The sequence below is a fragment of the Beta vulgaris genome, chromosome 2 (genome assembly GCF_026745355.1).
Source record: "Beta vulgaris subsp. vulgaris cultivar EL10 chromosome 2, EL10.2, whole genome shotgun sequence".
In the NCBI taxonomy this organism is placed as follows: domain Eukaryota; kingdom Viridiplantae; phylum Streptophyta; class Magnoliopsida; order Caryophyllales; family Amaranthaceae; genus Beta; species Beta vulgaris.
Window position 1 is genome coordinate 6,564,283 of NC_079203.1, and position 12,825 is coordinate 6,577,107.

General features: G+C 32.1%; 1 protein-coding gene across 2 annotated transcripts; it reads right to left on the reverse strand.

Moving 5' to 3' along the window:
• On the reverse strand, window positions 1-8,009 carry LOC104887538 (hypothetical protein). 2 transcript variants are annotated; one of them, XM_010672191.4, is made up of 9 exons: window positions 7,755-8,000; window positions 6,389-7,350; window positions 4,158-4,225; window positions 3,878-4,079; window positions 3,622-3,719; window positions 3,460-3,529; window positions 3,292-3,363; window positions 2,909-3,022; window positions 1-614 (listed from the first exon to the last, which is right to left on the reverse strand). In XM_010672191.4, the coding sequence occupies exons 2-9, from the start codon at window positions 6,806-6,808 to the stop codon at window positions 552-554; spliced, it is 1,107 nt and encodes a 368-aa protein (XP_010670493.2). In that variant the 5' UTR covers window positions 6,809-7,350; window positions 7,755-8,000; the 3' UTR covers window positions 1-551. The 2 variants fall into 2 exon arrangements, with proteins under 2 accessions (XP_010670493.2, XP_048495668.1); XM_048639711.2 differs by lacking the exon at window positions 2,909-3,022 and having other exon boundaries at window positions 7,755-8,009.
• Between the last annotated feature and the right edge of the window lie 4,816 nt (window positions 8,010-12,825).

A 12,825-nucleotide genomic window follows, 5' to 3' on the forward strand; every position in this document is an offset into this window, starting at 1 on the left:
TCAATAAAATTACTAACTACAATATATTCTCATGAACTTTGATAGCTTGTCAAAAAGAGAAAAAATCATGAATGTTTGTATTCAAAACTTCTTTGGTTCACATATCTCAATTACTCCGATGTCCAAAAAAAAAAAAAAAAAAAAACATATCTCAATTACAAATACACCCCAAAAGATTCATTCTGGATAACTCCGGCCTCTTGAGACAAATTTGCCTTGCAAGAAACATTGCCCAACTAATTTGAACAATCAAAATTACCCCCACCAAAAAAAAAGTTAAAAAAGGTGCTCCATAATTTATCTGTAATTCTGCTCCATATTTGAACTCTCAACTGGTAATTTCTGCACATCTTTACATTGCTTACAAGCAAAATCCTCCTGTTTTTTAGGCCCTAAAGGCGTATGTGTTGTGTTTGAGATCACAAGCTGTTAAGGTCAGAAATATACTCATGAAGACCTAAAGTCCGTATTCATCAAGAAACTTGTCGATCCATAAATACAAAATTCCAAGTCATTTTGACAGTCGAAACGCAATTTGCTGCGCAATGTCTCTAGCTTTTGTCCCAGTTTGGAATGTTGCTGGTAGCTTCATTCACCATGGAAACAAGGGTGACCTGCCAATCACAACAATATTAGAGAGGTTCATAATCAAATATCTTTGCTATCCATATCAATGTACCAACTAGTTGCATAAAAGTATGATTTTACAATAAATACAACAGAGTTGGCAAATGGGGCATTGCAAAGTTCCAATATATGACTGGATTAAATCACAGTCTAAAAGAAGAGAAGACATGGCAAGATGGATTACTTGACGTGCCTTTGCCTCCAAATGATATCGTTATAACACAACCAATTAATCGGGCATAATCTGGAAGTGATACGATCAAACTCTCAAGGGAAAAAGAAGGAAAGGTCTTAATGAACAGAAGATTCAAGTTTAACTGAGGCAAGACAGCGATATATTAAATAAACAAAAGGAAATCTGAAACAAATACTGCAACAAAAAGAAGCGAAAAACAAGTTCAAAAGAAACTAGCATAGAAAAATATTTCACCACAATTCTGTGGAGAAAAAAAGAGGATGGTTATTATGACAAGAAGGAATAAGTAGAATTAATAGTCAATGGCATGCAAATATAAGAAAATTTCTAGTGGTATGCAAGTGGAATTCTGTTTAGTCTATTTTTCCTTGGAGGGGGAAGGGATGGAGATGGTAAGACTCCAATTCTGGTAATTCTAAACCGCTACTACTTTTCAGAAACAGCGAACAGATGGCTAAGGAAGAAAATTGTGAGACATTAGAGTAGAAAGTCAGAGAGGGATGTCTCCTTGATCAAAAGCATGATGACTGAGCGAACGACATGATGAATGGATGACATACTGGTTGGGAGTTTGGCACAGCTCTTATTATCTGCAAAGGCTATCAGTGATTCATCTATGGTGACCATGTGGTTAGAAACAAGCAAGTGAGATAATAGAGTTAAATTAATCCCACTAACAATCCTGTATAATCTTGTATAACATCTCTATTTAATAAGAGAAGACCTTGAGGACTTTGGCATTCCACTAAAATGCCTAAAATACCCCTGTATGATTAATATTTAAAAGGTTAAATACAATGTCATTTTTTTTTATAGGGAAATTTCCTTAGGTATCCCTGAGGTTTGACGTAATTCTAAAATTACCCCACATTTAAGAAATTCCCCATATACCCCCGAACTTTGACTTTGTGCTCAAAATGCCCTTACTATTGACGGAACTCCAACGCCGTTAGGGTTTCTTACTCTTTTTCCTCTCCATCTTCATCTTCTTCATCTCTTCTCCCACAATCCTCCATTAATGGCACCTTAAACCTTCAATTTTCTCCCTCTCCTTCCACCTACATGCCTTTATCTCTCCTCCCATCTTCATCTTCTTCATCTCTCTTCATGCTCATATCTCCCATCAATCTTTTTTCAATCCCTCTTAAACCCCTCTTCTCTATCTTCTTCATCTCTCTCTCTCTCTCCTGAACTTCACATCCCCTTCAACTTCATTCCTTGTTGTTCTCATAATAGCATTCAAGCACAAACCCAGAAAACCCAACCCCCCAATATCGAGAAGAAGAAAATAAGACCTAGGCCAATTTTCTATGACTACATCCATGGAAATGGTGTATAAAACCCATAATTTCTAAAACCCATAAATTCTCATAGCAGCTTCAATAATAAGAACAACAACAATAACCATCATTAATTTGGGGAAAATTAACAAGGAGAGAGAATTAACTTCACCATCATAAAAAATGGGGGAAATTCACAAGATGAAGATGGGAAGGAGAGATAGAGGCATGTAGGTGGAAGAAGAGGGAGAAAATTGAAAGTTTAAGGTGTTATTAATGGAGGATTGTGGAAGAAGAGATGAAGAAGATGAAGATGTAGAGGAAAAAGAGTAAGAAACCCTAACGGCGTTAGGGTTCCGTCAATAGTAAGGGTATTTTGAGCACAAAGTCAAAGTTCGGGGGTATCTGGGGAATTTTCCAAATGTGAGGGGTAATTTGAGAATTACGTCAAACCTCAGGGGTACCTAAGGAAATTTCCCTTTTTTATAAGATTAAATAAAATGTCATTGATTAAGACTTCTAGTGAGGAAAAAAAAAATTAAAGCTATATCTTCTACCCATTACATTACTTGTAGGACTAGTATATAATTAAGCCCACTAACAGTCTTGAATAATCTTGTATAACATATATAATTAAGCCCACTAACAATAACCTTCTAATATAAATGGAAAAGAGCAGATTGACTGATTATGTTAGTGATGGGCCACAATCCTCAAAGATAATTAAATAGTCAACAAGGAGAGTTTAGAAATCCAACCTAAAGTAAAATCACAAAAGGATCCCCATAAAAAAAAGTTTGCTTACCACACTTTCAGGAACTCCTGGAGGGGGCAGAGTTAAGTTTTTAGGTGGTGGTCCACGCAAATGTGATCTCTTATCGAACCTCCACTCACCAATTTTCCCATATGTAAGCTCACCCTAAAATGGGAAACATGAAGCACCACTATCTGAGAATAAGTGATCATAATGGAACGGGGATAGTACTAAATTTAAGCCAAAGCACTAATATTTTCTTTCGAAACAGATGAGAAGCCAAGACCAGAGGAGAACAAACTTTACAACTAAAGACCTTCATTTCATGTGACAGAGCTCAACAGCTTAGCAGCTTATATCAGTGTGCTACTCAGGTATTTTCAGGATACGAAGTGATAACACAAAAAGAGGGAACTCAAAAGAGTAAAAATTACCTTCATGTTGTAGTCACATCCATAAGTGTAGTGGAGAATGAACTTGTTTTTAGTTGATAGATCCCATGGAGGCTGGAAAGCATATATTAAAGCATCTTAGAGAATTTTGCACAAACAAATTATTCCGTAACTGTTATTATGATTATATATTTAAACATATTGGCATACCTGGAGCATAAAGTCCTTTTGAAGATTATGCTGGACCCCATGTAATGCAGATGCAATAGCATATGCATACCTGTGCCGAAAAACAGGAAATTTCCATTCATAACTGACAAGAAGCAATGGAAGTTCAAATAAAGAGCAACTCTTTTGTATAGTGTCCCTTACATTTCTAGCACCCATCCAAAAGTTTTATCAGTCTCTGGGTCTTCTTTCATTTTCAAAGAAATATTCATCCATGTAGGTGCAATCTTAGCCAGTAACTCCTGAACAAAACATTCAGTATGCATGTTCAATTTTCTTCATAAAGAAAAAGACACAAATCTCTATATGTAACAAGTACAAATAAAAGAAAAAAGTGAACACAACAAACTAGTAATATATAAATAAGTCTACACCAAAATACTTTCAAAGCAACACCAACCTTTTTTATAATTACAGGAGAATTTCCAATGGGATCGATATTTGTCACAGGCCCATTTTCCTCGGGATAAAACTTCCTTACAATTTTTTCATGCTCGGCAGGCTTAATGTAGAAAAATGGGAAAGCAGCTGGAAGTCCTCCAAGTGCTAAATTAGGCAAAGGCCTCAAAAATATATGATCAGGCTCAGCCATCAAAACATACCTGCCAAGTATGATACTTTGCTGAATACCATTGACATTATGAAGTATAAATTCAATTCATTGGAAGTTCAAAACTTACTCCTCCTCAATTGGAGCCTTTACTAGCCACTGAACAAAAGCCCATGGTCTGTTCAATACAATATAACCCTGAAAAGAATGTGCAAAGACTTATTTCCAATGAAAGAAGAATTGAGAAAAGGGTCCAATTACCAAACACGGGAGGCCTAGAAATCTCCACTAATAGAAAAAAGTAAATTCCGCACACCACATAAACACATATACAGCTCCGGAAAATTAAAAGAACAGTAACCAACTAAATAATGAAACCATACAAAGGAATTGGACTACGTAACTAACAAGAAATTACAACCAAAATCTTGCCTACAGCCATCTAGAGGATTGCAAATGACAAAAGCCTCTTAACAGCATAACCAACAGCAAGTTTGAAATTATTACCCACCAATCTAGAGTCTTGAGTTTCTGACCCCTTCCCCATGAAAATTAACTTACGGAACTATATGAATTTAATCTTTTAAAATTTAGGATGTTTGTTGAGGTCATAATTAACTTAGGGAGCTATATCGAGAAACTTATCATGCAAATGTCCTATCTTATTTTCAACAGTTCCTCTGTCCTAAAATAATCGCTAAACTTCCTAATATGACAAAGGCGGAAGGCCCACATATTTTATTATTTCTCTCTTTTAGTGATCCCCGCTATCTCCTTTTCAATATACCACAACTCACATCTAAGATAGCTCTCCTAATATTCCGTGCAAAGGCTAGTAATGCGATTTATGAGATGAATGGAGTAATAATTTCAAATAAGGAGTTTGCTAACTAAAACATTTCATTTTTCTTTATCTATATTTCTTATTTTCAAGATAATAGGAGTCTTATATTAGGCAGTTTATGAGACAAGTGTAGAATGAAAGAGTGAGAATTTTCTATCCAATTGCTAAACCTCATTTTAGTGACTTGCATGTTGCATCCTTTCGTATCAAAGAAAATATGAACACTTACGGGACTTAGGCCAATGATGGTGGATGTTTTATAATCTATAAACCTAAACCTTATTTACATAATTTTCAAAAAGTCTAAAGTTCAGCCTGTAAAGTTCACATAACTTTTAATTCTCTCTGAGTTTCATCCACTAAATAAATTACATCCCTTCTAAGTTCTAAGACTTTGCTCAGATTTTGAGTGTAAAGCTTATGTCCTCTGTTCATTATTGAGCAAATAGTTTTACGAGAACATATCCATATGATATTCAAAGAGCCCTCATGTGACAAAATTGCTTAGCCACATCATATCTCAACTATGGCTTGACTATTACTCCACTATCTGTAATTCAATGGTTCTTTGTCAAATCAGAAAAACTAATAGTGATTTGATAAATAAATAATCATCAACACAAAAGTTAATATGTAATCTTTTGCCAGCAAGGCAGCAACAACCTAATACTGACATAGGACTATAGGAGTATTTGACTGATAACCTTGTGCCAATTGCCAAATAGTTCATGGGAGCATTCTCTAGGATGGCTTCGCCAAAACACATCATAAACAAAAGCCGAAAACATAGACAAAACACAACCCGAAAATCAACACTCATCAAACTGAGCATGACTGAAATAGATACACGTCTAACAACAACCAAAATCAAACTGACATGTTATCCATAGGGGTGCTTAATCTACAAAGTACAAACTGATTAGAGAAACATAATTAGCAAAACACAAGAATCTACTAGATTTCAAGCATTTACAAACATCAGTAGAAGATTTAGCTCCCAAATGTATAAAGCTCCTGAAAACCAAGGTTTATCTTCCATGGAGAAAAACTAACCCCTCAAATATTTGCCAAGGTAACCTGCTCCTAGATGTTCGAAATTTCCAAATACGTCCACAAACACACACACACACACAAACAAGTAACTAATTAAAGAATCTGCAGTTTTTTTGGGATCCTTTAATATATGTTGTTCAGCTCTCGCTTCTAAAATCTAAAATGCTACTCTGGTACTTTCTAGAAATTGTAGATACTTATTAAAGGAAGGGGTTAAAAAGAAAAAAGAAACCAGCATCTCTGTGAGGAGAACTTTAAACATGGACAGTAAACGCACAAAGAGTAAATGATAGAGTATACAGCAAGTAACAAGAATTATGCTTATTCATTTGCCAGTAGCTACTCCTACGACAAATAGCCTATACATAAAAGATATATTACAAAAATTGGTTGATATTACACCTAATTGTAATTAGCAAATAAGAGAAGAACAAGAAAAGCAATAGCTCAAAATAAATACTAACCCGATCCAAACCAGCTGGAAGAGGATCAACGACATAAGTTGGGATCTCGTCCATCAAGTCATCAGACCTCCCAGAATGCAAAATTCTGGTAAATCCACCAAAATCAGATCCAGGCAACTCCTTCTGCTTCTTGTACCAGTAGTACATAATTCGACATTGCCATTTGCTATAAGGTGCATCAGTTGCAGTCAAAGCTACATGAAAGGGTTCTTTACCTCTTCTTGGTCCTTTCAAATCCTCAGGAATTCCAATTACAGGGTCAGTGAACATATCGGTATCGCTGTCATTCTGAACCCATGAACTTATTCTTCTATTGTGGATAACCGTCATTATCAAATTATATGTTGCAAAGAAAACCCCCATAGCCAAAATAATCAACAGTAGGGGAGAAGCTCGTCCCATGTTCTTCCTCCCAATCATAATCTATCAATATACTAAAATCGTAAAACCTTAATCAATCAAAATTCAATGAACCCACTTCATCATACACCAAGATAAACCATTGCAACCCAGAATCTTCAATCAATCCAGTCCCACTCCAGAATATAAAATCCTAAAACCTCAAACAATCAAAATTCAAAGAACACACTTCATTATACACCAAAATGAACCAAATTAACCCAAATTCATCAATCAATCCAGTTCCACTTCAAGCTATAAAATTCAAAAACCTTAATCAATCAAAAATCAATGAACCCTCTTCATCATACACCAAGATAAACCATTTTAACCCAGAATCTTCAAGCAATTCAGTTCCACTTAAGGCTATAAAAATCCTAAAACCTCAACAATCACAACTTCATCATACACTAAAATGAACCATTTTAACCCAAAATCATCAATCAATCCAGTTGCACTTCAAGCAACAAATTGCAACTGCTAAATCTTCGCAAAGAATTTGATAACACACAACATGCAATTCCAAAACTACACCAACTTCAGTTCAAGCTTCAATAATCAATCTGTATAACAAAAATAACCACCAAAACAGAAATAAACGGCCAAATTCAAATCATGGGCACATAACAAAACAACATTTATTCAAAATATAGAAAACAAAAATTGCAAACTTACAAATCTAACACAATGAATCACATAAAGCTTCAAATTTTGACTAACCCATAAAAGATTTTAAGTCAACACAACAAATTAGTGACAACAAAAAACAATTGCAATAAAAAAAAAATAATGAAAGGGATTGGAGTTGATAACTATAATTAGATACAAATTAAAAATAAAAAATACAATTAAATGACAGATAAGCAAGAAGTAGCACTAGTACTAGGTAAGATAAGATGAAATCAAAGAAGTGCATGAAAACGTACAAGTGAAGTTAATAGAATAATAGAGAGAGAAAGTGCGTTACATGTAATCACTGGATGTGCAAATAAGAGGAGAGAGAAAGAGATCCAAATGTAATTGTTTGGATCCGAAGATTATGATGAACAAAAGAAACAAAATTTATAGGAAAGTTTTAATCTTTTTTCTGAAGAGTATCAAGTTATGAATATGATTTATGTGAAAATGTAAGAAGAGTGCAAGTTTCACTCTTTCTGGCAAGAAAAAAAGAAATTAAATGTTGCGTTTTTATTTTTTTTTCTTCCTTTTTTTTTGGCCGATTTTGATTTATGAATAACTTTGAATATTTTTTTGGCGAGTTTTATGACGGGGAAGAGTAAGAGTCAAGTCAACTCATCTCCTTCCTGTTTTAAAGAGTATTATATTCTTCTTCTTTTTTTTTTTGACAGAGTATTATATTCTTGAAAATGAAATGATTTCTTATAGAAGTAGATTTATGTGCATTTATTATTATCTTGTTTTGATGTGTGTGCGCATTTAATATTTAATGTTCCATCATGGTGTCCTCTTTTGAACTGACTATTTTGCCCTCCTTTCCCTTACTAAATTACAAAATAATATCAATACCAAAATGGGGATTCAAACAAAGCTACCGGAAATTAAATTTCAACATCACTCCCAAATCACTTATGTTAGGAAACTTTATAAATCCCTTTCTAAATCACGTTCAAGAAATCCCGCAAATCACTAAACTTTACAAAAAACTAAAAATTAACTTGCAAACCAAAACTAATATAGTAGGGCGTAAATATATAAAAAAAACATTCACAAAATTCACATACAAATCATTATTCTCAAGAACTCACAAATTTCACTTACAAATTATTCTTTACCTATACACGCTATGCATAAAAATCTGTAAAAAAACATAAAATTTCAACGAGGATATCACACATTTGTCCATCGGCGATTTGCAAACTTCCAAAAAGTACATAATTCTTTTAATCTTCCAAGTTATTTCAAATTAGTTGAAAAAACAATAGCAATTGTTATGTAGCGACTATAGAAAAAAAGGAGATGATAACAATTAGTTCAAAGGACTTAAATTTAACCCTTTATTTTCACATGAAATGAGAGAACAAGATAAAAGTAACAAATTTAGTTTTTTTTATAAAAAAAATCCAATATTAAAAATTATGTTCATAGCTTTTGCAAAAAAACCATTTTCACAAATAAATTTTGAAAAAAAAAAAATATCAAAGTTTTCGCGAACGGTTTTTGCAAAAATCAATTTTCAAAAAAAAAATTAATTTGCTAAAATCATTTTAGAAAAAAAAATTACATTATTTTGCGAAAACAAATAGTGAAATTAGCACCAAGACAACTGTAAAATTTTGAAATGGAAAAAAAGGGATTTATATACAATTTAAATTTAATTCATTTTCATGTTAAATCAGAAAACAAGATAAAAGAAATGATTTTAGTTTTTTTTAAAAATATCCAATATCAAATTGTGTATGAAAATTTACAATTTTATCTCAAATATAATTTTAAATATGAGACTGATGAAAATTTTAAATATAAGTTTGTGAAATCATAATTTATATGTTAGGCAAGAGAGGTGACTATTTGATTGTATTTCAAAGAATCTTATTCACAAAATGGAGGTGACCGTAAAATACTAACTTGCATTTTCTTTTTGTTTACTACTTAGGGCCTGTTCTCCCCAGCTTATTTTCAGTTCAGTTCAGTTCAGTTCAGTTCAATTCAGTTCAGTTCAATTCAGTTCAGTTCAGTTCAGTTCAATTCAGTTCAGTTCAGATCAGTTCAGTTCAGTTCAGTTCAGCTCTTGACAATACTTTTACTCTCACGTATCACTATTCATTTCAGTTCAGTTCAATTCAGTTCAGTTCAATTCAGATCAGTTCAGTTCAGATCAGTTCAGTTCAGTTCAATTCAGTTCAGTTCAGTTCAGTTCAGCTGTTTTATGCCGAAGAGAACAGTCCCTTAGTAATAATTAGGCCTAAAAAGGTCATCGCACGCATCGCGTGCATAAAAAGCTAGTATGTTACTATTCCTTCCGGTTTTTATTAGTTTATCTGTATTTCTTTTTGGGATGTCCTTTATCAATTTACCCTTTTTTTTGTTTTTATTTTTTGAATGGGACCACTAACTTTTCATCACACATGCATTCAACTTTAATATAAAATAATAATTTATCTTTCTTTTTATGACCCACAACATTATTTCTCTTAAAATTCTGTACAAAAGAAAGGGGTAACTAATAAAGATCGGAGGGAATATTTATTAATACACCGGTGAATAAGTGGTACTCTCCTTTAGGGCTCTAGCTAATGCCAATGCTTTACTTTCATGTCAAACCCCTCAACTAAAAAAAAAGTTGTGCAGTTACAACGTATCGAATATGTGACCTTTGAAATGAAAAGTGAAAGTTTAACCATTGACCCATCATAACATCATTGTTTAGTATTTCAAAATAAAATAAATATAATAAGGTATTGTAATTATATCTCATTAAAAAACTACACAAGTAATTAGATATATATTGAATATATTAATGGTAATGATAATAAAAATCCCCAATATTTCATATAATCTCTATTATATAAGGCAAGGGAGGGGGTGTAGTGTCCTCTTTTGAAGTGACCAAAATACCCTTAATGATCTAATTAATGGAATGAAAAAAATTACAAAAGCAAATCATCATTTAAAAATTCTCATTCCAACTTGCCATTTAAAACAAGTTTAAAATGGTATATGCATCAAATACTTCAATCAAAAATTAAATGGACAAAATATTTATACCTTATAAAAAAAGATGGCATACATAACGTGCACATGAAAAGTTTGAACATTCATTACCTTTGATACTCTTTAATTCAGTTAAACCAACTCATTATTTTTGTTCTTTCTGTTCAATATTCATTCACAAAAAATTAATGTTAACAATCACTCACAACCTTTTTATTTTTTTACATTAGCGAATTAATATATCTAAATTCATCTAACTGTTGAAATTTTTCATATTCAAGTTTAATCATAAATAAAGTACGAATGGAGTATCTAATAGAATAACAAATTTTGAAATTAACGCACGCATCACATGCATATAAAGGCTAGTAGAGTAATAAAATATGACATTTTGTGTCTAGTAATCCGGCAAAAGTTCAGAAAATATCTATGAAATTATTAGGGAAAATGATATATGTAGCCCTTAGGGCTATGTATAAGGTGCTTAAAATGGAAATAAAATATTAAATCAAGCATTTATTACCTCAGTTGATGTGAAAATGTGTCTTGAATTCTTAAACTGTTTCCATTTAAAGAAATGTATTTAATGCTTATATGTAGCCCTAAGGGCTACATATAACATTACCCAATTATTAGAGGCAAAATTTGTTTTTCTTTTAGAATGAGAACTAAAACTAATGAACGAGTATAGTTTCACATGTATTCCAAGACTTTAAAGCAAATTAATCAAAGCAAACTTTGACATTGCATCTTTTGCGTGATATAATCTGCTTCTCTCATTTCTAAGATCTCATAATACCTTTTGTCTTATATGTTCAGTCACTCCACATTTCTTTTCTTTGCAACAAATTACAACAATATTTCAGAAGTCAGATCAATTAAAAGCTTAGTAAAAGAAATCAAAAGATAGAATGAAAATTTGAAAACAATCTAAAGTCAATATGTCCATGAAGATATTTGAGCATTACTTCCTCTGATTTTTATTAGTTTATAAATTTTTTGGAAACATATTTATTGAAATACTAATTTAAACCTTAATATCACTAATTATTAATAAGCAAAAATTCAAAAAATAATTGATATTTGGATAATGCACATTGTGACGAATCTGACAAGATCTCACATGATTATATTTTTCCTTAAATACAAATTACAGAAAATAGGAAAAAAAAAACTCAAAATCATGCATATGAATAGTGTCAAAAGTCAAAATAGATAAACTAACAAAAATCGGAGGGAACATTTAGCCTTATTATGAGCAACCAAATGAGTCACCGAATTTGAAAAGCAAAAAACTAATAGATGAACATGAAATCCATAAACTTCTATATTTCTTAATAAGATTCTCATTCTTCTTTCATTATAGAAAAATGAAAAACAACAAAGCAAAATTAAGGAAACTCAAAAATCTAGTTTCCATAAAATTTACTTTCTCTTATATCGAATTCTAAAAACTCCTTTTTCTTTCTCATTTTCATCCTTTTCCTTCTCATTCCTTGAGATGCATGACTATTATCTAGTATATACTCCCCCCGTTCTATAGGGATACTTCTATTTTTACTTTTCATAATTGATGCATGTTATATTATTAATATTTTTAATTATATAATAGTAAAAGTCACAAAAATATGGTATTTTTAAAATACTCATTATGATGAATCAAATTAAAACCCACATAATTATATTTTTTATTCTTATATATTTGAAAATTTTGAGAAATTTAATTTTGCTTATAAATATGTTCCAAGATTGCAGACTGTAATTTTTTAATGGAACTGAGAAAATACTCAAAAATTATACTTCTAACCATTCACCTTCTAAACATCTGTATAAGTTCATTATTATCGAGCGGCAGGTGATATCCTAGTGTTGTTGGCATCACCTCCGTGTCCAGAGATCGTAAGATCGAGTCTTACCCCTTGCAAAGAGAGATCCCCAATTTCCCCCCTTTTCTTTTAAGGGACTTCATCTTATCTTAAAAGATGTTCATTATTATCAATTTTATTAAACTAGCAATAGCGACACCAAAAAATGAAAAAAACTAAAAATATGAATATTACTTTCGGGAGAGATAAACCAATAATCATTGTGAAAATTAACCTTCATTGGCTCTACGATAATAGGCGTGAAAGGAAGTGTAAGTAAAGTATGCCCCTAATCTTGGTCCAATTTATAAATATATAAACTCCTAATCTTGGTCTAATCTATACAAATATATTAAAAGGCGTGCGTGATAATGTATACGCGTCACGTGGCTCCTCTGTTACTCCACTAGAATTGTCCAATGTGTACATAAGTCATGTCAATTAACAAAAGTAAAATTAACTTGCAACAAGATTTGAACCCATGACCTCTTGCTATTATAC